Source organism: Poecilia latipinna, unplaced genomic scaffold (assembly GCF_001443285.1).
Source record: "Poecilia latipinna isolate Pla-1442-1.1 unplaced genomic scaffold, P_latipinna-1.0 Scaffold138, whole genome shotgun sequence".
NCBI lineage: Eukaryota > Metazoa > Chordata > Actinopteri > Cyprinodontiformes > Poeciliidae > Poecilia > Poecilia latipinna.
The window spans coordinates 422586-447353 of NW_015112754.1; the positions used below are offsets into that span (position 1 = coordinate 422586).

At 39.7% G+C, this 24768-nt stretch overlaps 1 protein-coding gene across 2 annotated transcripts in view; it reads left to right on the forward strand.

Annotated features, from left to right (window-relative positions):
• The window catches only part of cntn1a (contactin 1a), a 79953-nt gene extending 56134 nt beyond the window's left edge, over positions 1 to 23819 (forward strand). Inside the window, exons 4-24 of one of the 2 annotated variants that reach the window (XM_015028906.1) lie at positions 525 to 654; positions 1994 to 2172; positions 2421 to 2516; positions 3806 to 4012; positions 4451 to 4550; positions 5414 to 5595; positions 5731 to 5855; positions 6329 to 6446; positions 7580 to 7727; positions 8704 to 8831; positions 10373 to 10545; positions 11239 to 11362; positions 14406 to 14567; positions 14985 to 15134; positions 15695 to 15774; positions 16825 to 17059; positions 18415 to 18512; positions 19320 to 19509; positions 19643 to 19755; positions 19850 to 20045; positions 21569 to 23819. In XM_015028906.1, the coding sequence (XP_014884392.1) occupies positions 525 to 654; positions 1994 to 2172; positions 2421 to 2516; positions 3806 to 4012; positions 4451 to 4550; positions 5414 to 5595; positions 5731 to 5855; positions 6329 to 6446; positions 7580 to 7727; positions 8704 to 8831; positions 10373 to 10545; positions 11239 to 11362; positions 14406 to 14567; positions 14985 to 15134; positions 15695 to 15774; positions 16825 to 17059; positions 18415 to 18512; positions 19320 to 19509; positions 19643 to 19755; positions 19850 to 20045; positions 21569 to 21645 (3011 nt within the window). In that variant the 3' untranslated portion in view covers positions 21646 to 23819. The remainder of the gene's footprint in view (positions 1 to 524; positions 655 to 1993; positions 2173 to 2420; positions 2517 to 3805; positions 4013 to 4450; positions 4551 to 5413; positions 5596 to 5730; positions 5856 to 6328; positions 6447 to 7579; positions 7728 to 8703; positions 8832 to 10372; positions 10546 to 11238; positions 11363 to 14405; positions 14568 to 14984; positions 15135 to 15694; positions 15775 to 16824; positions 17060 to 18414; positions 18513 to 19319; positions 19510 to 19642; positions 19756 to 19849; positions 20046 to 21568) is intronic. The other variant, XM_015028907.1, reaches the window with a different exon arrangement.
• Positions 23820 to 24768: the final 949 nt, after the last annotated feature.

The window sequence follows — 24768 nt, forward strand, 5'->3', positions numbered from 1 at the left end:
GGGGGGGGGGGGGGGGGGGGAATAACACCCATGTGCGCACGCATTCATACACACGCATCCCATTTGCAATCCATTCAGCCACCTACACAGTCTTGATCTTTGAGAATAATCAGCGTTTGGGAACATTCTGCCTCATTGCCTATTCATGGCTCAGCATTGTGTTTATGTCTTATTCATGCCACTGCTCGGGATGTCTGTCTCCTTTAATGAGTAATTGGGGGTGATTGCATGTGTGTGTCGCTATTGCAAAAGCCAGATCGAACAACAGCAACAACAACAAAAAGCTTTCTCATGAAAGTGGGCTCTTGCACATCTGCAACACACGGCTAAACATGACACATGCAGTGGGAAAAGGGTTTGATGTGGGCATTTTTAAACATCTGCTCTCACACCAACACATTTAGTAGTTCCTGGGATAATTTCTGCTTTGCTAATCAAACTTAGTGACTGAACTTCCTGATCTTACCAGCTTTCAAATGTGCCTCATGCTGTTTTTCATCCTACTCTGCCTTGGTTCTTTTCAGCAGATGATGCCACAGGTTTCGGCCCGGTGTTTGAGGAGCAGCCGGTGGACACTATCTACCCCGAAGAGGCGCCCGAGGCCAGAATTGTCATGACCTGCCAGGCGAGAGCCAATCCACCTGCCACATACAGGTAACATAATGTTTCCATAAACCCAGCCGCATTACTATGCACTTTAAATTTCACCTCCGTTGTTGCAGGGTCTGCAGACATGTCTGTAAAATGTCGGCTGACGCCCTTTCTTTGCTGAATAATTATTACTATACCAGTAGATGAAGATTTATATTTAAAGTCATCTTATAATTTTACCAGCAAGTAAACTGAGATACAACTGGTCAACAAATTCTTACTTTAAAAAAAAAGTTGTTTAAAAAAAACTTTTTTAAAAATGCTTGTAAAATATAGCAATTTTTCTTTTTGGCAAAATATAGGAAAAAGGTTTGCTATACTTTTGCTATATAGTAAAAGTTATACTGAAAAATATAGCTTTCACTATATTTTTCTTTTGCTAAATATATCAAAAGATATAGCATCATTCAGCAGATGCAGAATTTTGTATGAAACTTGAAATATTTGAAAAAGTACAATAGTAAAATGTTTAAAAAAGTACAATAGTAAAATGTTTGAAAAAGTACAATAGTAAAATTTAGCAAACAATATATAGTTCAGAAGAAGAAGCAGAACATTTTGATATATTAATTGCTAAAATTGACGAGTTTGCAGAAGACCTTTGTAGACAGTAAAACCAGTAAAAGAAAAAGACATTTCCAGAAAGGAAGATAAGAAGAATGCTGACACAAAGATAGAAACAAAGCACTCCTATTTCTTCCTATTGAAGAAATGTCTGACATGTCTGTGCTCCAGAAAAGTTTGACAGAAAACCGTAAGACTTGTCGCAATGATAGTCATAGTTCCTTAAAGTAGACATACGTGGCTACATTTTGATGCATAAATAATTCCTGTACAGTTGAATATGTATGAACAGCATCATTTTGTTTGTCAAAAATCACGAAAAGTAAAAAAAAACAGAGAATTCCACCATAGGATGACATTGTAATTGCAATCGTGGAAAAACCTGAGAGATATTCAAAAGCCAAAAAATTTGAAGATACTTTACAGTCTTGTGACTTGCTTAAGAGTTCAATGGAGTTTCTATATCGAAGTGGGCAGCTACGAAAGCAGATGTAGTAAGCTAAAAAAAGCAGAAGATTTTGGCAGAATTTTGTGGAATTTTGTAGAATTTCATTTTCTATGGGGCTGAAATTCGCACAAAAAAACGCAAACATTTCAAAAAGTACAATGGTAAAATTTAGAAAAAAGATATAGCAGAAATCTCCAGAAGAAGCAGAATGTTTCGATATGTGAATTAGTAAAAACTGGTTAAAGTTAGCAGAAGTAGTTAAAGACCGAAAAACATAAACGGGATCTCACTGACAAACAGGTATACTCACCCAGGTTGCTTTCCATGCAGATGGAGGCTGAACAACACGGATGTTGACCTGAGCAATCCTGGCAGCAGCTACAGTTTATCGGGAGGCAACCTGATTATCAGCAACCCCGTTAGATCGGAGCACGTGGGGAAATACTCCTGCTTGGCTACCAACATGTACGGCACGGTCGTCAGCCAAGAGGCATCTGTCCAGTTCGGATGTGAGTTGTTTGGATTGGAGTGAGCCACTTCTGTAGGCAGCAATGTGCAGTGCCATCCAGATGTTGAGCAGCTTCCCCAGAGCTGTTAATTCATGCATGACATGCATATGAAATATACAACATTTCATTAGGAACTTCATGTTCAGACAAACCTCATGTTTAGTGTGTAATGATGACATTTAGATGCGCGAGAGTCTTCAATTCAACCTGTAAAACGATGATCTCGTTTCCGTCTCTGCCCTTCTCAGATCTCGATCTTTTTTCACCGGAGGAGAGGCAGGCAGTGCAAGTCAAGGAGGGCCAGGGGGCCGTTCTGCTCTGCGCCCCCCCTCCACATTATCCAGGTAAATAAGCATGTGATACCGGAGTCTACTTCTCTGATGAAGGGATTTTCAAATTTGGTAAAATCTGCAACTAATCAGACTAACGCCCCCTGAAAAAAATGTATGCAAGTGGTGCTGTAGAACCCTGAGCTATATGTGGAGCTTTGTCCAGGGAGGGACGGAGGACATTTATTCGTGGTTAAATATTAACAGGATGTTTGAACTGCATATTTTTGTTTGCAAACACACCTTTTTCAAACCCACTACCTCAAGCTTAACATTTAAATACATGTATGACATCAGCAATCCTATTTATTTCCTTATCTAAAAATAAAAGCTACACTGTAAAAAAAAAAAGCCTCCAATCTACTGTAACATACCAGCAGCTGTGGTTGCCAGAACTTTACCATATACTTTAAAGCATAACCACTATGAGATTGATACTGAATTGCACTGATTTCTTTGTAAATTGCTTTCTGGACTCTACCTGGGAGGAAATTTGCATCCCCAGAAACATGAGTACTTTGCCAGTCAGATGTAATTTAAATAAAGGGTCTGGTTTGAGACCCAACAGTGTAACCTCACACCTGTAGTCTGGGTAAAATAAAAGTCTCTGTTGTTGTCCAATCATTTCTTTTTCAGTGACTGTTGCCGACACATTTTCCTGTTGGATGGGTAATCATATTTGGTTTTACCATTTATGCAAACAGCTTTATTTTTATGCCATCTAGCCTTGCAGATTGTCCACAACTAGTAGAGACTTTGCCCAACTGGAAATTGTGAGTAAAATCTGACCAAAACAAAAACGAACTTTCCAGTGCGTCCTCAGCTTTAGTTGTCGTTTCCAGTCTCTTAATGTGGCTGACCAAACTGTTTCCCTCTTCCATTAGCAATGCTAATGTGGCCGTAGCCATCCGCTAAATAAAACGCCACTGACATTTACGATATTCACACTGAATGCTAATCTGTAACCATCCATTTATTATGGAATTACCCACTCCAGCTGAATCACAATCACTACAACAAGCAGAACTTCCCCACAGCGCACTCCGTAAAGCCTTTCAGCCCAAAGAATCCTGCAAATCCGTCTGCAAGGTCAAAACATGCGCGAATTGTAATTACTCTCAGCACAGCGTAGCTGTTCATGACTATTCATACGTTTCATATATTTGAGCCCATGCTCGTATCCAGATCCCTGGTCTGTTTCCATAGACGTTGCCTTGTGTCCGAACCGTTGATTGACAGGCAGCATTTCAACGCGTGTCTGTCTCTCTTTCTCTCTCCCTCTCTCTCTCTCTATCGCTGTCTAGACGAGCTGTCGTTTCGATGGATCCTCAATGAATTCCCCACTTTCATCCCACTGGACATGCGGCACTTTGTCTCCCAGATAACCGGCAACCTTTACATCTCCAAGGTGGAGTCGTCAGACAGGGGCAACTATTCCTGCTTCACCTCCAGCCCGTCCATCTCCAAGAGCGTGTTTTCCAAATTTATTCCCCTAAAGCCTCTTGCTGAACGTTAGTGCTTTTTTTTTTTGTCTTAATTAATTATTGTGTAGTCTTTATTGTTATTTTACACTCTAGGAGAGTGTCAATGTAAGAACATTGTCAGTTTGGGGGGGAAAGAAGGAGCAACTTATTAATACGATTTCTTTAATAGAATCAGTACATCTTGCAGTTTTTTTTGACATGGTGAATCACTGAAATGAGCACACAGCAGCACCACAGTTATTTTATTCAGATATTCTTCAAGGATGCTCCAAAATCCTCAGGAAACTCCATGTTTAATCACAGAAGTGCATTTTCAAAAATAAAAATAAATTGTAGTTTGGATACAAAGAATATTTAGCTTCGGTAAACTAAAGGATTAAAAAGAAAACATTATCTTCCATCCCTTTGATTTAAGTATGGTTCATCTTTGTGGTATGTGTTTGTACCTGTTGCTCTTCGGTTTAGGTTCCATCAGAAAATATCCTGCTGACCTCAGTGTGAAGTTCCCGCACACCACTGCATTGGTGGGACAGGACGTCATCCTGGAATGCTTTGCACTGGGGAAGTAAGTGAGAAAAGGTTTGACATTCCCTGTTTGCTTGAGTGCATGAAGTAACTGCAGGGTTATAGTAACGCTTATAGCAAAATGCAATCGGTTATTGTTTCGTCTTCTTCCCGGAGCCAAGCTAATGACTTCTGCGGCGTATGTTTGAATGGGATCCATGCGGTGTGAAAATGGCACGGGGAATATTTTCTTCTGCATTGACTGAAAAGCCGGGCTGAGTCGAGGAGCGGACGAATGGAATGAACTAAATATAAATCAAACGTAGACCTTTCAGTGGGTTAAGGCTGGCGCAAAGGGTCACGACGTACGACAGCAAAGGAATGCTGATGTGTCAGAGCTAGGAATATGCAGTAAGTCTTAAAAACTGATGTTCATAGTTGGTCCCTATTCAGTCTACCTGGCGTTAAGATGTTTTGCAAACTAAAGTGAGTACAAGTTCAGTCTGTAGTTGTGCAAAAGACGTGTGGAAATAAATGGAACCAAACCAAAGTTTTGAATGTTGGGGGGGGGGTGGTGATAAATGTATGACTTGTGAAATATGGCGATTTTAAAGCTCAACTAAATAATTGTGCTCTTATTTCTAGAATAAAAACACCAGTACAGACACGTTGATATAGTCTGAGTTTTAAAACAAACTTTTGTAGGAGCCCCGATGAAATCAGTGTGTGCCGCTCTTTCGATTTTTGCTCACAGAAAACTATCTGTCATTTTACCTCCACCTAACAGTTACTCTCTAATACTGACATATAGGATTCTAACGTGAATACGTGCGGCAAATGTTTTACTTTTGCAAAGCAGTGCATGTCTTACAAGCTGAATCCTGTCCGGTGTGTGACTTTGCTTCGTCGCCCTGTGCGTTCCAGCCCCGTACCTGCGATTCGCTGGAGCAGGAAGGGCAAAATTTTACCACATAATCATGAGGTGCGGATGGCAGGTGCTCAGCTGTTCATCCCAAACGTCCAATTCAATGACAGCGGCGTCTATATTTGTGAAGCGGAAAACCACAAGGGAAAGGACTCGCATCATGCCAACTTATCTGTGGAGGGTAAGAGAAATGTTGAATGACATGTCAGCCCTTGGCATATGAAAGCTAAAACACACTTTCACTGAATTGAAAAGTCCCTATGCAGTGAGTTTCTTGTCTGTAGACTTCTTTAACTCTTAACTCCTCTCATTGCAGCACATCCAGAGTGGGTGGAGCACATTGTCAACACAGAGAAAGACCTGTACAGCGAATACACCATGTCTTGCATTGCCAAAGGTGTCCCGAAACCTCAGATCAGCTGGCTGAAAAATGGAGAACCGGTAAAATTCTGGCATGGGAATGTTTGTTGTTCAGTTGGCAGTATAGTAAGCATCCTCTGTGTCGTTCCTCTCAGTTGCGTGTGCAGCCATGTGTTGTTAATATAGTTCAGCAGCGAGGGAACAAACGTGTGTGTGTGTGTGTGTGTGTGTGTGTGTGTGTGTGTGTGTGTGTGTGTGTGCGTGTACATACATCATGACAGGGGGGAAATACTTGTTGTTAATCAGCTGTTGTGCAACGCTTCCCCAGAAACGGCTGTCGTCAGCCTGAGATCCCCCCGTGGGAACGGCAGCCACTGACAGAAAATGTGCAAAGAAATATTAAGATGTGCTGTATCAAAATACATAATGTAAAATGCTGCGTAGAGAAGGCATGTAAGTGTGGAGCTTTTACTTTTTCATCAGGGTGTCCTAGATGTCGTTTCTGCTGCTTAAAATGGATGAAAATCGTCCAACTTCTCTGTTCTTTCCCACAGCTTGACGGGACCGAGTTGAGATTCAGCAGGCTGACATCAGACGATGCGGGAATGTACCAGTGCATAGCAGAGAATCGCCACGGAGTCATTTATGCCAACGCAGAGCTAAGAGTGTTTTGTGAGTCGAATCCTGGCTCAAGTCGTTGCTACAAAAACCGCTGTGCTAAAATGCAGAGGACTATATTCTAAAATCTGCTGAGCTAAAAACCGGTTTGGGTTTTTTTTTTTTTTTTTTTTTTTTTTTCCTAACCTCGTCCTGATCTGCCGCAGCAGGATGGGTTATAGATATGATCTGCAACATGAAATACCTGGCTGAAGCGACTGCTATTGGACATTAGAGGCTTTATCAGAAACAAAATACAAACCTGATACAGCAAGGCAATGGTTGGCATTTTAGCCTGAACCTCCTCGTGGGGAACAATGGAGTCCTGGATGAGTTTTATTTTTAAGTTCAATTTTGCTTTAAAAATAATCTAATTATTAGAAATGCATAAAAAACTCATAATGTCACAGAAGAATTTACCTCACAAGCAAGTGAATTGGGAGAACAAAATTCATTCAATGTTCCCTCTCTAGCATATTGACTTTATGACTATGTCTATGCTCAAAACATCAATGCTAAACATAGAGGATATGGGCTTGAATGACACAATATTCTTACTTCATAGGATTTAATATTATTTTGTATTGGAAGTGTGTTTATGGCAAATTTGGACCATTTTTTTTCTTCCAGAAGTTCATTTTTAAGGTCAGACATTGATGTTGGACAAGAGGTTGAAGTTTTGCGAAGACCACATTTTTCTATGCCAAACCGGTTTATCCATGTTTTTATAGACCTTGCTTTGTGCTCAGATGCCTGTTCATGTTGGAAAAGGAAGGTGATATTTTCAAAGCTGTTCTCACAAAGTTGGGAGGATGAATATTTCCAAAATGTCTTATGTGGAAGCTGAAAATATAAGGGGCAAGCCCTACTGTCAAGAAGGATGGCTTTCCTTCATAGTCACTTCTCTGAGATTCCAACTTAAACAAGACAACAACAACAAAAAAAAAATGGGACACATTTTTTTTTACCCAATGGTGGATTAGAATCACCAGACTTTCATCTACCAATCATAACTCCAGCTTTTGGGTTAAAATAAGAAATCTGCAGCTTTTTTTGTGCAGAAATTGTGCTCAGTACAACATTTTGACTCTCGAAGTATTGTTTAATACAGCTAGCTTGGGAAGAATAATCGATTCTGTCTTCCACAGTTGGGGCTCCAAAGTTTCCCCATGACCATGTGAGAAGAGTGCTGGCACCTAAAAATGGCCGGGTGGTTATTGAATGCAAAGCCAAAGCCGCCCCGAAGCCCACCATCACCTGGAGCAAAGACACGGAGCTGCTCTCCAACTCCTCCAGGTCAGTCGTCCCTTAGTAAGACTCAAACACTCGTTCTGTTCCCACTCAAATGAGTGAACATTTGATGTGTTTTTATTTTTTTCCCCCACTAAAAATAAATTTGAATAACAATCTAATGAATATGAATAAATAAATATTCATATTCAGTTATTTCTATTCATATTATTCAGTCTCTGGTTTGTAAAGGTTGAGTTGTCCTTTGTCGTTTCTAATGCCAATATTCATCAGCTGCCTGCCGTCGTCTGTCATTTGGACACATCTGGGCTGCAAGGACCAGAATCTGTCATTCTGCTTTGAAGGCAAGCTAAAGTGCCCAGAGAAACGCTTTACAAAACATTGATCTAAATAAGCTCCAGATCTACGAGACCCACAGTAATCGGAGGAAAAGTCTTAAATGTGTTTGATTGCTGAGCAGAGCTGCTCTGTCTGTCACTGGCTGACGTTAAGCTGGCAATGCAGCGCCGTTTGGGCAGAGGAAAGCCCCATCTCCTGCTCCTCACTTGGCAAACAAGTGTAATCTGAGTGCAGTGAGACGCCCCCCACACAACCCCCAATTCCGATCTCCGATGCTACTCCCTAACCCGCCCACCCCCACCGAGTCCCAATGCTGACGCTCACATATTGTGGAGGAGGAGCAGCAAGTCATTTACTATGCAGCGTATGCATCCTAATTCTCTCTACGGCTTCTGTTTGAGCAGGAGAGGGTGTGCGGGGGGTAATGGGCAGGGGGCTTCTGGCATGCCTTCCGTCATGCATGAAAAAAATGAATCCGTATATTACTTTTGAAGGAAAGTGAGACGGCTTCTTGCTGAGTTGTGCACATAGTTGCTTTTCTCATGAAAACTAACAGCGATATTGAATATTTTCACTATTTTTCATCATCCCCTAGTACGTGGAATACGAAATGGTGCACTTTTGACCTTTTAAGATTTCTGGAATCTTCAGTGTGTGAGTGTTTGGCCTGTTCCCTCCTCAGGATGTTCATCTGGGATGACGGCAGCCTGGAGATCCTTAACGTGACGCCCCAAGATGAGGGAAGGTACACCTGTTTTGTGGAGAACGACTGGGGAAAGGCCAACAGCACGCGCCCTCTGGTGGTCACAGGCAAGTTGCAGCCAATCTCAAACAAAGCTTAAAACAAACAGCCCTTGGTTGCCTTTGATGCTTGTTGGACGGTGGAGTTTGCTTTGACGGCTCCCAATGTTAGCTGGCAATCAATCTCGTCTTTCGCAGTTCTACCAAAGAGGGCCGACCTCCAAATGTCAACTGATGTTAAATAACGACCCACAGAGCAAAGTGACAGGATACAGGCTTCTGCTGGATATTCACTCGTTCCCCCAAGGCCAGATTGAGGAGGGAGTTGCTTTGGATCCAATGTGCAGAGACAGGGGAATTAGGCCTTGCAGGTCTTTGGGAGAAAAACACGAGTTCTTGGATCAAGATCAGAAAAGTAATACGTGAAAATGAAAGATTGTAGTTATTTTCACTGTCATTTCTATAATTTGAGCTGTCAAGCATCGACTTTGTTCACAGTTGAGATTAGGTGTCCCTGCATCCAAAGCTCTTTTCTGCCCTCTTCTGGACATTTGTGTTTATTGCACTTTTTGTTCCTTCAAAAAAAACATAAAGTTTGTACATGTAAATGACTTGTTTTTTTGCGTTTGTTCTGCAAACCTTTTATCATGTAAATAATTAATATTATTTATTAACTGTATTTAATTGTGGTGCCGTCTTTGATGCCTTGCTCCACAGGTCCTCATTTGTATCTTGTGTTGGCACTAAAATTGTCAGAAATCTAGCTAATATACTTTGTAAAGTGTTTTATTGCACAACATCTGTTTGATAGATCTGTGTGGTTGGGGGAAAAATACTGAGACGTGTAATATTAATTTTTATAGTTACGAATGGAAACGGCTATCAGACAAGCATCCTGCCACATGCGTGTTTATGGGGTTCAGTCGATGTGGTTTCTGTAATATTTAGGTGGGCAGTCACCAAAGATAAAATGTATCAAAGTATATGAAAAGGAACAGTATTGCATCAAAATGCAAAGCATTAAATCAATCTTTTTTTTTTTAAGTGATTAGATGCAGTAAACATTTTCCCTGCATTGGATTTTGTTTGTAAAATTTAGAGAATTGTGATTATTAATGTAACAAGGTAAGTGATGAGAAAATCAGATAACTCCTTTTTTTTTTAAATAAGATTTATTATTGTTCAATGGGAGTACTGACACCAAATCTGGAAGGCTCATCATCTTTCATTGACCGCAGGATTTTTCATACCAAAATCCATTTTTGATTTTTCATAGATTTTTAATATTGTTTTCTTTTTTTCAAAAGAAATTACAAATGACACAAGTATTTTTTTTTTTTTTAACTGGCTTTTGTTTTGACCATCTCTACTCGGAGTTGACCAACATTCAAAGTTCAACTAAACACAAAAAACAAGCCTGACATCACTACACATTGGTAAATAAAAAAAAACACAAAAAAACAACAGATTTAACAGAAAATTTGATTCATGGATAAAATTGATTTATCGCCCACTCCTGACGGTTTGTGCTATCAAAACTGTTTCAGCTTTGAGATTTGATTCTTGTTTATTCTTGTCATTGATTCTATATGTTCCTTTTATTTCTCAAGAGTCCACAAAGATCACACTGGCTCCCTCGAACGCCGATGTTCACACTGGAGACAACACCTGGATGGAGTGTGCAGCGTCGTATGACCCGATGGTGGACATCACCTTTGTCTGGTCCCTGAATGGGCAAGAAATTGATTTGGACAAAGACAACACGCATTATGAAAGCATCCTGGTGAGTACTCGCCACAATCGTTTTTGTTTGTCTGTTTTCTCCTATTAGGACTGAATTTCGGTTCATTCAGGTCAAGAATCATGCTTTGAAGTCTGATGCTATAGCGTTGTTTTCACTGGAATATCTGAGATGGAAAAGTACAGTCTATTTTAAGTGGACTTTATGGCTCCAAAATTAATCCCCCATACTTTCTTGAAAAGAGCATTGAGTCATCTCCCAGTTGTAATTATAACTGCCATTATGTCCTATCATGTGGACATAACCTCCTCTCTCTCTCTCTAAGTGCATTTCTGACCATAAACTGGCGGTTTCTCATTTGTTTCTCCACTCGCTCAGCAACCACCAGATTACGACTGTGAATGATGATCTCCTATTTTTGTGAGCAGGAATTTTCCCTTTTTACAAGGGGAGTTCTGTTTCACTTCTGTTTGTGTTGCTAGCAAAGCCAATTTCAGCTTTTAGTGCAGTGCTTCGGTTCTGTGGGATGATTTTTGCTCCTATTTAGGTCGAGTGTTGATCTAAAAACGCAAATAAGGCAAAAAAAAAAAAAAAAAAAAAAAAAAAAAAAAAAGGGGAAGTTTGGTGTAAATCTCTTTAGATGTTTGGGCTGAAAAACAAAATGTTTCTGTCACTTTTTCCCCCTTTACATAAATTTCTCAAAGTAATGAATTGTTTTCCTTGCGTTTGATGCAGAATGGAAGCTCAAACACTAAACTACTCATCAAAAATGCTCAACTGAAACATGCTGGACTCTACACCTGCACTGCAAAAACCCATGTGGACAACACCTCCGCTTCAGCCCACCTGGTTGTCAGGGGTGAGTTGTGAGCCATTGGTGGAATTTAATTTGAAAGCCATGAAAACAGCTTCATCCGTAACACTTTTGATTTACTGGTAGTAGTTTTAGTTTGCACAGGTTGTTTTTTTTGTTTTTTGTTTTTTGTTTTTGAGTCATTGGATTTTGGTGAACAATCAAACATTTTTCTGCATTTTTAGGGTTAAGCCTAAGCTGACGCTTTGGTGAACTTTTAGGTTAATTCTGTAGAGTTTGTTTGGTGATTGTTTAAAACGTCTGTAAATTATTTTTATTTGAGTTTTTTTGTTGTGGACATTGTACTTTCCAGAGCAGGAAAGATTTAAAGTAATCTGTCTTACTTTAAATCATAAAATAGCGTTTGGATAAACGTCCTCAACATTTTTGAGAATGGAGCTGTTAAAAAAATGTTAATCCACTTTGGTCAATAGACTGGCCATTAGCTTCAGCCTGCACCTTCGACTACTCTGGGTCTATGTTAAAAGAAAAAAACAAACAAACAAACAAAAAGAACCTACAAAATTATCTACTGCACATAAGACACTAACCAAACCATGCGCAATATAGTTTTTAAAAAATTGCTTTTCATAAGATTTCTCCAAAGTATGCAAGGGTCAGAGATGCAGAACAATAGTTTGAATTTTAAACTTATAATGAAATACATCTGAATACATCTGAGAGCTTGTTAAGCAACTGGGAAGACAAAACTGTTCTCCGGCTCATCAGCCACATACTTGTGCAGTTCTCATTAAAGCAATTCAGAATGTTAATTACCACGAAGGGATCAAGTCTATGCGTGTTTAAGAAGGGAAAAAAAAAATCAGACACACTGACGTCACAAAAACACTGTGAGAAACTCTTTCTAGGAACAATTGAATCAGAACCTTTTTCGCCAATTAATCTGGTCATCTCTGTGATAACAAACGTTGGGAGCAAAGTTTTGTTTTCTGAATATTGCTACGGGAACCACAGCAGACCTGTTTGTAACAAGAACCTGACCTGACCCAGGAAAAGAGCATGGGAAATGTATTTGTCTTTGATTGTCAGGAACTGTGATAAGTCGCTGCTCCGACAGAGTCACAGTGGCTGAATAAACTGAATGGGACACGAAATGCTTCTGTGACTGTAAAACGTGTTTGGAAGAGTGTCGGCTCCCATCCGGCCTCTTTATGAATGAATCAAGTGTGATGGTGATGTGATGAGGACATAATGACTCACACGGTTCTGTCTTTCTTCACTTTATTTTGACAGACAGCTGCTGATTTTTATCACTTCGTAAGAGTACACACAAAGTAAACACTGGCAACTTTCAGCGCTTTATCTCTCCTTCTGCTGCGAGTTCAGCTCCTGGATGATTCTCCAAGCTTTGCTTTTTCTCTTTCCCCCCACCCCCAACTCAACAACTGGGAGCCTCCCTTGCAGCTCCTCTGCTCCGGTCATGAAACAGGCTCAGTCTTACAGGACAAAGGCTTTCTGTAGATTTCCACTCAGGAATTCTAGCAGTGATCCAGAGTGCCAGTGATCCCTGCAGCGTCCTGGCTGGGCTGCTGTGGCTTTCACAGCGAGCGCTGACAGACGGCCAGGTGAACGCACAGCGTCTGAGCGTGACGGTTCCCGTAAACTGTAGCCAAAGCAGACATTCCGGGTCGCTCCTAATGGAGAGCAAGCCGGCAGCCGATTCGTCAAGGCAGATGAGGAAACGCAGAGCCTGTAAATGCACTCGCATCCTTGGACGTTTGAACCGTTTCCATTGCTTTTGCAAATCGATTATGTTCGACTCAATATGTTTTGGTTTCTGTAGAGCCTCTCCCATCTCCGGTGCTGAAGTTTGTAACTCCTTGAGCGTAGTCATGGTGACCTGGTGTCCTCTCTCATCCAGGCACATTTACACATGGGTCATGTTCCTTAAAGGCCATGATGAGATTAACTGAACTTCAATGGATATTTAATACCTTAGAAAGTTTTTTTTTTATCCATCCCCTGACTTGTACTTTTTAACAACCTTAATTCTGATTTGTCTGGAGTGTTTTTTTGTCTTTGTGCTGCAATGGTAGCCATGAATACTTATTGACAATCACTTGAGACCCAGTCACTGCACTCAAGTGATCCATTCCATTCATTTTGAGACAACTGGCACCATTTGATGGGGCCTTTGTTGAATTATGTCACTCACTTTAAAGGGAGCCTGTGTTTATGCAACTGCTTATTTTGTGTTAACTATTTTTATTTAATTGCCATTATTTTGGTAGAAATCTGGTTTTTTTAACATACGGGTTTATTTTTGTATGCATTCTTTTGTCAAAAAAAACAAACAAATTTTGATCACAGGTGATTTGTAGAATAAATGAAAACGGTAAAACATCCAAGGGTGTGAGAACTTTTTTACAGGCGTTGTAAATATTGACAATGCTTATTATCCAAAAAGAAGTTATTTTCTTGTACATGTACAGAATGTAAATGCCTTTCATTTCTTTGTGGTTCTATTAGGGCAGTTAAACAGTGAATATATTATCTTTGCTTTTATTCTCAGCTTAGATATATATATTTTTTTTCTAACAGGGAATTTTGGCTTTCTCAGGCTGCGGGTTGGGATTTCCAACCCAGACATTTTTTTTTTTGGTTCCAATGGAAGAATTAAGAGTTGCATCAGGACCAAGAGAAACATTGGATTAAAAAGCCTTTGACTAAGTCTGAGTGAACATATTCCACTGCACTTTAAAAATTGAATGCCCTAAAGTCAAAGTTTGCCTCGGGCTTTCAAACGAAAAAGCTTGAAAATGTAAAAGGCTGTGATATGCTGTGCTTTATGGAAGTTTTGTTATGTATGTTTTTTTTTTTTATGCATGTTAAACAGATCAGAGTTAATTCCAGGGATTTCCCTAAGAGACTGAATCTCTCCCAGAATCATCACTCTTCCTGTCTGCAGCTCATTCACAGCTGTGTGATTCTCCTTCGCCTGGGCTTTTCTGCCACATCTGCATTTTCACCTGTGACTTTAACTTTTTAAAACCTGTCTGTTAATCTTCTCTTGATATATTCGCTCCAGGGCCCCCCGGTGCACCAGGCGGGGTGAGAATAGTTGACAGATCGGACAAGAGTGTCACACTGCAGTGGAGCCGTGGAGCAGACAACCACAGCCCCATCTCCAAATACACCATCCAGTACAGAGACGAGTTCTCAAAAGGCGTCTGGAAGAATGCCACAACGTGTGAGTAAGAGATATCGCCACAGGATTGTGTGCGATTGCAATAATTAATTAGGATTTATGGCTTTTATTTTGACAACAGCTTTCTTCTTGCCACTCTCTCATTAAAACTTGTGTTGTGTATCACTAATAAAAATACTGTCAAAAAGATTCGCCCACCTGAGCAGTGGGCAGCTGCAGCTCCTTCAGAGTTACCTCTGAACTGTCGGCCAGCACTGTTTTACTATTAAACTCACAGCTGTCAATGCCTTATCTTGTTCTCTCATAAAAGTCCAACAAGTTCAGAGTTTTTGCTTACAACATGACAAACATAATGTAACAACTTTTAAAAGATACTTTTACTGTCAATTTGATCAAATTTGATCAGACTCAAGTTGTGATTTTATTTTATTTTATTTTTATTTTATTTTCTTTTTGTAGCTCCTGCTGATGTTGAGGGGAATGCAGAGACAGCCAAAGTGGTGGATTTGTTCCCTTGGACAGAATATGAGTTCAGGGTCACGGCCACCAACACTCTGGGGACAGGAGAGCCGAGCAGGCCGTCAAGCAAAGAGAAAACCCTGGAATCAGGTAGGACCACGTCCAGATTTCTTAGATCTGCTACCTGTCATTTAGACAACTGAAAAGCAAACTGTTTGCAGTGCTGTAAAAGAAGGAAGAAAACTGAGTTTTACCACCACCCAGCTTTCCGTTTGTTACTTCCACCTTGTCTTTCTGTTGTTGCTTGCTTGAATATATAAAGTATCCCTGCAGAAGTGAATCAGCAGTATTGACATCAGGCTCGGCTTCCAAAAACACATCGTGCCAAACTCACCACACGAGCCTTTACAAATAAGCACTTTAGTGAAACCTGACACTGGAATTCAGACCTGCTATGACCTCTTTAAAAAAAATAAAAACTAAAAAAAAAAAATCTCTAAATGAAGGTGAGCTACGGCTGGCGGGCTTCCTATGAGTAGATTAAGGATTGCGTTTGACGCACTAGCAGATATTGATACCGTGTTGGTCGAGGAAATGTGTCTCATTCGTAAATCCAGAGCTAGGTTGCAGGCTGTGTGTGGGTTTGGCTTTGTTTTTTGTGGATTCGTAGTATGTGGGCTCAAAGTTTTGCCACTGCTGTCTTATTGTAGTTCCTGTGGTGGCGCCCTCAGATGTCGGCAGGGACGGCGGGGGCAGCAGGGGCAGCAGAGAGCTGACCATCACATGGACGGTAGGTCAGCTGTTTCCAGCCTAGAAATCTCTGTGTTAAGAGCTGACGAAGCATTTTCTGTTCGGTCAGTTTGGAATAGCGGCTATGCATTTTGCTCAATAGGTACTTAGAGCTTTTTGTAAAGTTGCTTTGTGTTTAAGTAAAAGATGTTCACAAATTGAATTGCTTAGTAAAACTCAAACTGTGCTTTAGAGACTCTGATTCATCCAGTTCAGATTCAATCAGTTCCAGCAGTAGAAGTAGCAACTTCAGCTGCAGTGTATATTTGCATTTGTTTACAATTGCTTAAATCGTGTCTGACTGTTATTTTTATTTAATTTTTTTTTATTGAAACCCTGCCACAAAAATAATTAAAACATCTTTAATGCTGACTGAGCGTTGTCAGCCAGATTCGTCAGATCGATATTCATCGGTCCGGTTCGTCAATACAACGGGGCAACTCAAGAATTGCTTCCTTTAATAACCTCAAAACAAAAGCACCGAACATATAGAAAAGGAGTTGTTCACCTCTGGGGTTCTTAATAACAGCTTATTTCAACAGATAAAGTCAGAAGCTCCCAGCAGAGTCTATATTTCACAAGAACTACCCGACCAATAGCTGTTGCACCTCTCGTCGTTATTTTTATGTTTTACCATTTGGCTTCATGTTTTAGCCTCATCTCCTTCGACTCTGGAAACCCTAATATTTGGCATAGTTTTATTTTGTAAACCACTACTAAGTCCTATTTTTCTTTTAAGCATAAAAAAGGACCTGAATTAGTTGTAGATGTTTTTAAGAGTTCTTTGTTCTGAATTCTGGTAAAATGACGAAGTACTGCCACCTTGTAAATCTGAGCTTTAATAGTTGAGTTCAATGCTTCTGATATTAAAACCTTGAAAAAAAATAGATGGACAGAACACCAAGGGGTCTGACGAGACTTTGAGAAAGCAAAATATAACATTGTTTTATTTCTTAGTGGTTGTTGCCTAGTTAAATAACTTTTATTTAAATCAAAAAGTCTATATTCCTGATTGTTTCTGTTTTCTTTCTTTTTTTGTGTGTGTGTTCAGCCAGTGCAGCCACAGTACTATTATGGACCTGATTTTGGCTACATTGTGGCCTTTAAACCCCGTGGAGAGAAACAGTGGAACAGGGTGGCGGTGACGGGCCCCGAGGCCCACCGCTATGTTCACAAAGACCCCAACCTCGCTCCTATGACGCAGTTCGAGGTCAAAGTTAAAGCCTTCAACAGACAGGGAGAGGGACCCTACAGCTTAACAACCATCATTTACTCCTCACAGGATGGTAAGTGCCGAGTCACGGCTCCCGATGCGACTTGCAGTAAGAGAAAACATGAAAAGGTGATTTCCAAAGCCACGAGTTCAGTAACTGCTTTCTAGTCTGTCAGTTCTATAGAGTGGGACACTGTTAAAGGTGGGGGTTCTCATGTTTGGTGAGGAATTTAAATGCACACTGAAAGTGAAACCCTCCCCCCACCATCTTTCGCTGGAGGCGGATTATAATGATCCCAGCGGCGTGAACGAGAAGGCTGATCATTTGAGCAGGGATGTGAGATGTTTGGATCAGTTGTTAACTTTCAGTGACAGGAACCTGAGGTAACCGCTGGCACTGCAGACATGGTAGCTTCCTGCCTTCCGGCCAGCGTAAACATTCTCAGAGAGCGCCTGCCTTTTGAGGAAGTGCATACGACTGTAAAGTCATCCCGACAAAGTGCTTTTCCTCCATATTATGTGTTCGTATAGGAAAAGTGCTTGTGCGGTATCTAAAGTGTTGTTTGTTCAATCCCCAGTGGAACCATGTAGCACTTTAGGCCCTACACAGGACTCTTCATAACATTAGCTAGAAATGATATCAAACCGACTAGCGTTCTTAAAGTGAAAGCAAAAGCATCAAGTTTGACAATTGTGATTTATTTTTATTCAGTATTTGTGCAGAATTTTAATTAAAGCTACAATTAATGAGTTTTCTTCTTTCATTCTGATTACTAATCACCAATTAAGGTTTTTCTTTTTTTGGTGTTTTTATTTTATTTCCGTCAATATGATATATTTTAATAAATGTGTTGTTTTTTTAGTTTTTTTTTTTTTTTTTTCCCCCAAGGTATAAAACCTTAAAAATACTAAGAAATGTTTTAAAAATTTTAATGTTATTATGTAGTTGCAAGGGCAAAAAAACGTTATTTGTATTGCAAATGTTGAACTCTGTTCCATGTAGTGTACAGCTGTTGAGAACAGTCTGATAATTTTCTAAAGGAATGTAAAGCAACGACAATGTTACTGCTGTAGCAAAATGAGACAAGTAATTCAATTTTATCTATGGGAAAAAAATTTATTTTCCATCATTAAATATGAAATTCTTTATTTAGAAATGTTTTCATATTTAATTTATGTTGACCTTCAGGTTTTACTTAGAGAGCAAGGTTTCCTCTTTGAAGAAAAATAATAATAGTTGAACATGAAATGTCTGATTTCAATTTATTTTGGGAACTGTTGTAAATAGTCAACTCTGAACTGCTCAAATCTTCTTTTTTTTTGTTTGTTTTTTTTTGTTCTTCAGACCCTCACTAAGCATTCTTCAACATGACAAGCGTTTCTTCTGTGACTATTACTTTTGACAACGTTTGCATTCTCCCTCTTTAGCTCCATCTGAACCTCCGGTGATTCTTGAAGCGAAAGCAATTTCTGCCACAGCGGCGATTGTGTCCTGGATATCAGAGAACAATACTGATGGATACAAGGTCAGTAAAAAAACAAAACAAAAACTCCCATTTTGGTACTGTACAACCCAAATATTATTATTATTATTATTATTATTATTATTATTATTATTATTATTATTATTATTATATTATTATTAGGTGTACTCTCTGCATAAACAGGTGCAACGCTTTTAAATCGAATGGAAAACTAAACGAGAAGCTTAATTCAGCCGGAGTGTGAAAGGAACTGATTTTGGGACATTTTGACAAAGTGCAGTGCAGTCAGCTATTCTGTGCATTTGTGAAAAGAAAGTTTGCTGAAAATTATGATTTGATATTAACCTGAAACAAACACAAAACCAACAGAGTTAACATTTTAAACTGCTTCAGTCTCATAAGCAATGAGTGCAGAGCTTTCCTAACTGTAAACAGTCTGTGTATAGAAACGGTGATCTCCCTATCATATTTTTTTATATTAAATCAATCATGTTCTTTTAGAGACAGAGATTGAAACCTTAAAAAGTTAGCAACGATGCAGTTCTCTATTCAATCTTCCTACTATCTGCTAAAAATGTTCAACTCCCTCTTGCTTTTACAGCCTCAACAAACTGATAGTTTCCTTTTAAATAGTTGTTCTACTTTTTCTGACTTCACTTTAAATCCCTCAAATTCTAAAAATAGAAAAAAAATATCTTTGAGTTTTCTTAATTTAGTTACTTCACCCACATCAAAAAAGTGTTGCCAGTGCGATCAGCTAGCATGTAGTATAGTGTGTTTCCAATTTAGAAAAAAAGATCGGTTTCCCCAATGAATTATTACTGTAACAACTTATCTTTTTTGCCGTAGGTGAAGTACTGGAGACTTAATGAAAACAGTGACAGTGGAGCGGACTCGGTCGACGTGTCGGGGAAGGAAAACCACACCCGGCTGGAGAATCTGACGGCCAGCTCTGACTACATGATTGAGATTCGAGGCTACAACTCTGTGGGATTCGGACCACCCAGCAACCCCGTCAAGATCCGCACCAAGAAACCCCGTAAGTTTCAACATCGACTCGTGCGATCTAAGTAAACACGTATTTAGATGAGTGTTTATTTGGGTCTAAAGTGTCTCAACAAATGAGGAAGTTCTCTGATTTGACCTGGTGTTGCTCTAATTAACTCAACCAGCTCCGGATCGACCTCCGAAAATATTAGATGCAAAGATAAAAGGCAGGTTTGTGAATGTTGCCTGGGAACCTGTGGTACCGTTTTCTAACGAATCCCTAATAGAAAACTACAAGGTAAGAAAAACTTGGTGCGTTTCTCATTTCTGGGATCAAAACCTGAAACTTCTCTGTATGTGATGCTTTTTATTTACATCTGTCGCCTACCCAGGTCCTGTACAAGACTAAAGGCTCGTCAATAGGAACGCTGTACTCAACACATAAGCGCTCCATTGAACTTCTCCTGCAAACAGACGGGGAGTATGTGGTGGAAGTCCGGGCGCACACGGAGGGAGGAGACGGCGCCGTGGCTCAAATCAGCGTCCCCCTTGGAAACAGCCAGACCCGCGGTCGCACGCAGAACTACAGTAAGTCCCTGCTGTCGATTGTCGTCCAACACTTACAAGCACTTATTTATATCTTTTGAATTTCCAGAGAACATGTGTTCATGTCCCGAAGATTCAAGTGAAAATAATAAAAAAAAAGGTTTAACAAACAAATGAGGTTTCCCTTAATTTGATCACTGATGAAATTAAATGTATTGATTGAGGGTAATCTCCTTTGGGAAATTTCACGCCGTCTTGACAAAGATTAAGTTTAGCGCCAGTGGAGCAGAAATAAAGGCTTTGGTCATCAAGTGACATTTTAAATCTGCACTGTTGAGGTAAAACAATGCCACTATTCAATCTGGTCTAGCATCAGTTTGTGAGATTATACTGGGCTTAAAGTCAGCATTAGGTTATCATTAGTCAAAGCCAGGGGGAGGGTTAGTGGGGGGATTCCCGTGTGGGCCGAGTTGAGCTGTTACTTCGGCTCTCATACCTTAGATTGGAGGGATGAGATGGTCTGTGACTAAAGCCTCGTCGGCCCCCTGACTGATCTGCTCGCTGCATGGGTGACCGGCTGGCAGGCCGCCGAACGGAGGAGAACTTAAGCCTCTGGAATTGATCTTGATGAGAAGAGGAAACCCCTCCTGCGGTTCTTCTCCTCCTTCCTTATCGTTCAGACCCAGACTCCACCTGACAGCTTGATTTCACAGACTCAGGAATTTAAGTCCTGATGGATTTCGAACGCGAGGAACTGACGAAAGCAGAGCTATCTGGGGTCATCTCAGTCCTCTCAGTTTTGTAATTTGAAGAACGTGGTCAGAGAGAGATGAACTCTAAATGTAGCGCTTCTTATGCGATGGCACTCTGTGGCTAAATGCGTACGGTACTTAGCCATTGCTTGGTTGTTATGTGGTTTGCTCACAGTGAAGGTCAGGTCAAAATATGTCCAGAAAATATCCGATGGTGTGTTTGGACAGCCTTCCAACCACACGTCTATTAGGGTCATAGCTGCTCCACACTGCTTAGGTTGTCCCTCAGCAAACTGGACCTTGACCATACACTTTTAGTTGTTTAATCAAGAGAGTTTCTTCATACAGATGTTGCTTCTTGGGTTTACGCGATGCATTTTCGATTGGGTTGATGTCTGGGACTCGAGAGGATCATTCTAAAAGCTTGATGTTAACCTGCTTTTTCAATTTTATGTGTTTTTGTGATCATTGTCCTGGTGGAACTCCCAGTTTTCTTTAAGTTTCCGCCATCCAATCCAAAATGCCATGCTTATAACAAAGGGAATTTGTTATCGTGTTTAGGGGTAACAACACAAGCACCTTTATTTAAAATAGCAGGGTTGGATGAAGTACAAATTGCACTCTGAGCACGTTTCAAAAATTGTTTTTTTTAGATGATTTTGATGCATCAACTGGACATTTAGGTAGCAGATTTTCTTTATTATTATTATTATTATTATTATTATTATTATTATTATTATTATTATTATTATTATTTTCCATCAACTTAGGCTTTAAATTCTGCTTTTATTTGCCTCTGTCCATCCGTTTCAGGTGGAGCAGTCATGTCCTCCTCATCTCTCAGCGTCCTCCCAATGCTCCTCGTGGCTCTCCTCCTCCTGAACCTCTGAATGTAGCGCCGTCTTTGTCCTCTCAGAGTTGGGATGAAGACTGGCTGTGATTGCTAAAGGTTCACACACCTGTAAAGGATCCGAGACTCTTTCCACAATATTCTAATCCAGAGTGTCACATTCCAGCTAAGGGAAGTGTTTGTGGAAAATGGAAATGGATTAACAATTGGAAAATGGACAAAGGTTTTCCTTATTTATCCACTAAAGGCCTCTCTGAAGGAATCTCAAAGGAGTTCTGTCAACTTAAAATGCCTTACATAAATGATTACTCTTGTCTTTCACAGTGATTTGTTTCAAAAATGGGTCAGGTCCGAAATTTTAAAGTCTAGATTTGCGTATGTTGTCTCTTCTGTATTCGGTTTCCCCTTTGTTTCACATCTCAGACCAGACTTTTCTGATTTAAAAATGCTGCCTTTCATTTTCTTACCTCTTTTCAACTGTTTTGTTTTCAGTTCATTCCCTTGCAAAAGGTCAACAACTAGCTGTGAAGGGCAAGAGTATGCGTTTATAAAAATGATAAACTGTCTTTTTTTTTCTCTCCTCATTTTCAGTTCATTGACTTTTTTAAATAATCACTGTCTTGCAGCGATACAGTCAAAGCAATCTCAACCGCTTGCATTGTGGATTTTATTCAGAGAAAGCACAATTTATTTCATGCAGAATTAATATATTGGATTATTGATATTGTATTGTTAGACTAAATTTACCTTGCTGTATTGATAAAACACGAAGGTCATAGCTTCTGATTTAGAACATAGCATAAACTCTGGTATCCCAATTCCAAAGAGTGAACATTATTGTTAGGTGGAAGTAAAATAAAAATAAAAAATAAAAAAAGTTTAGTACATGCAGTTATCTCCCCAGAAACAGGAAATGTGTTTAAATGTGTAGTTTTAAATGCATATCAACATCCAACACTGATTATTTCCAGCTATATTGGTCCAACTGTGCAGTGATCTCAGATTTGCCAGAAATGTTGGCTAACATTCAGAAAGATGACTGAGAGAAAAACTAAAGAAAACAAACAAAAAAAATATCTGAACCTTCTTTGTTTTGACTGTATCATTAGATCCTCAGTGGTGCCAGCTGGTGCTTTGTAAAGAATGTTAGCACTTCATTTAATGTAAGCAATTTCATTTCATGTCGCTCATCGTCGGCTAATAACGGTAAAAGTGAAACAGTAGCGCACCTCATGCCCTTCTGTAAATGTGCAATGTCTGATAGAACTGTGGCAACTTCATGTTTTCTAACGGGACTCTTGGCTGAGCTTCTGTAACAGGAGTCTTATTTAATGCATTTTTAATTATCTGATATAAGCAAAAGGTAAGCAAAGCCATCTCTATCAGCGGTAAGAGCTCATCCGGAGCTCAGGACGTTGTTTTAAATGCATTAGTTTAGTGTTTTTATTAACATATGATCAGAGTTTTATGGACATTATCACTTGTCTTTTTTATTGTTATATTTGTACATTTTGACCTGAGTCCGGTTGGTCAAATTTTAAAGTTTATGTCCCTCAAATGGAGGAACAAATGCTGCATTTTGAGTTCCTCTGAATCATTTTGTTGTATGACGGATGCTGGTCATGCTTCTACATTGTGACAGTATCGGTGTCCACCACAAAGTGCTTTTTCCTGGTTTTCTCTTCATGCCACAATTCATTAAAGTAAAAAAATAAAAAATAAATAAAAAATTGCCAAATGCATGAATGCCTTGAACTTCTACATTTTGGACAGGGCTGTGGCTCCGCATACTACCATGCATGAGATTGGAGACAGCGTACCAACATCGTGGAAACTTCCGAAACTATTGTAAAACACATTCCAATCCCGAGTGGCATCCCTTTACGTCAGAGACCGTAGAGATCTTGGACTAATATGTGCATTAGCTGCTAAGCTTCAATAGACCCGTCATCTCGTCTGAGGCCCGTAGAAGAAGTCATTTAGTCATTTAGAGAAAATGTAAGCTGACTAAAGGCATGTCACTCTGCTGACTACCGGTCCTGCAGTCCCCTGCATACTTAATGCTTGGAGTTTTGGTTGCATTATTGGTGGTTCTGGCAGCATGTGTGGCTGTCTGCTGGAAATTAATACTTTGATATGAATGGCATATATGAGGGATGAAATTAAAAGCTCTCATTGACTGGACAAGGAACAATAAAGGTGTAGTTAACTATATTGTGGTGCTGTTGTTTTTTGTGTCTTGTGAATCCAAACATTTTACTTGCATTATGGCCTTTTTTAAGTTTACAATTTTAGGGTAAAGAACAATCAGCAGAGAAGCAACTGAAGTAACAGTAAACAACAAAGAGGAATAATGGTTGTCCAGCAGGGAGTGGAAGAGAAAGAGGAGCTTAAATACTAAGGGAGAGGTGAAAATGACAAAGGAGCCACAGGAGCTAATCACAGGCAAGTGGATGCAGCAGGGAGGTGGAGGCAAATGAGGCAGTTGGCTGAGGGTAAGCTGACGAATATACAAAGCAAAGAGTATAAGGAAAAAAGGGGAAAGAAACATGAAAAAATAAACAGTAAACAGAAGGAAATACTGATATAAAGAAACAAATTTAAAGCACAAACAATGTGACCAAAAATTACTTGCATAAAAGACTGAAATAGCAAGATATCATGAAGTAAGCAATAAAGAAAAGATCAAAACAGAAGCACAAATAAACTAAGTCCAAACGGCTGTGGTTCAGAACAGAATTACAGTGCTGGACCAAAAGAAAATGATTGCAAAAGCTGTCAAGGGTTTATTTTGTTATTTATTCTAAGAAAGTGTTGCTTGCCATAAAGTCAACAAAATGTGTTTGTTGACTTTATGGGAGAGCAGAATTGAGCCATTGGTTCTAAAATGAAAACACGTTGCACTGACTGATGCTGTTTCTAAGTGAGAGCATTGACAACGTCAACAAGAAATGTCTGTTATCTGCTGACGTCATCTTCACTGACTCTCGTAGCTAGAATGAACCAAAGACACGTCTCAACACGTCTTTGGATCTTCTAAACATCTTTTTTAGAACTTCGGGTTCTTTTATCATTTTAAACACATCTCTGATGCCGATAGCTTCAAACCAAAGATGCTGGGAATGATCTGGAAACTAAATGAAATCGATGAATGCATAGCTTC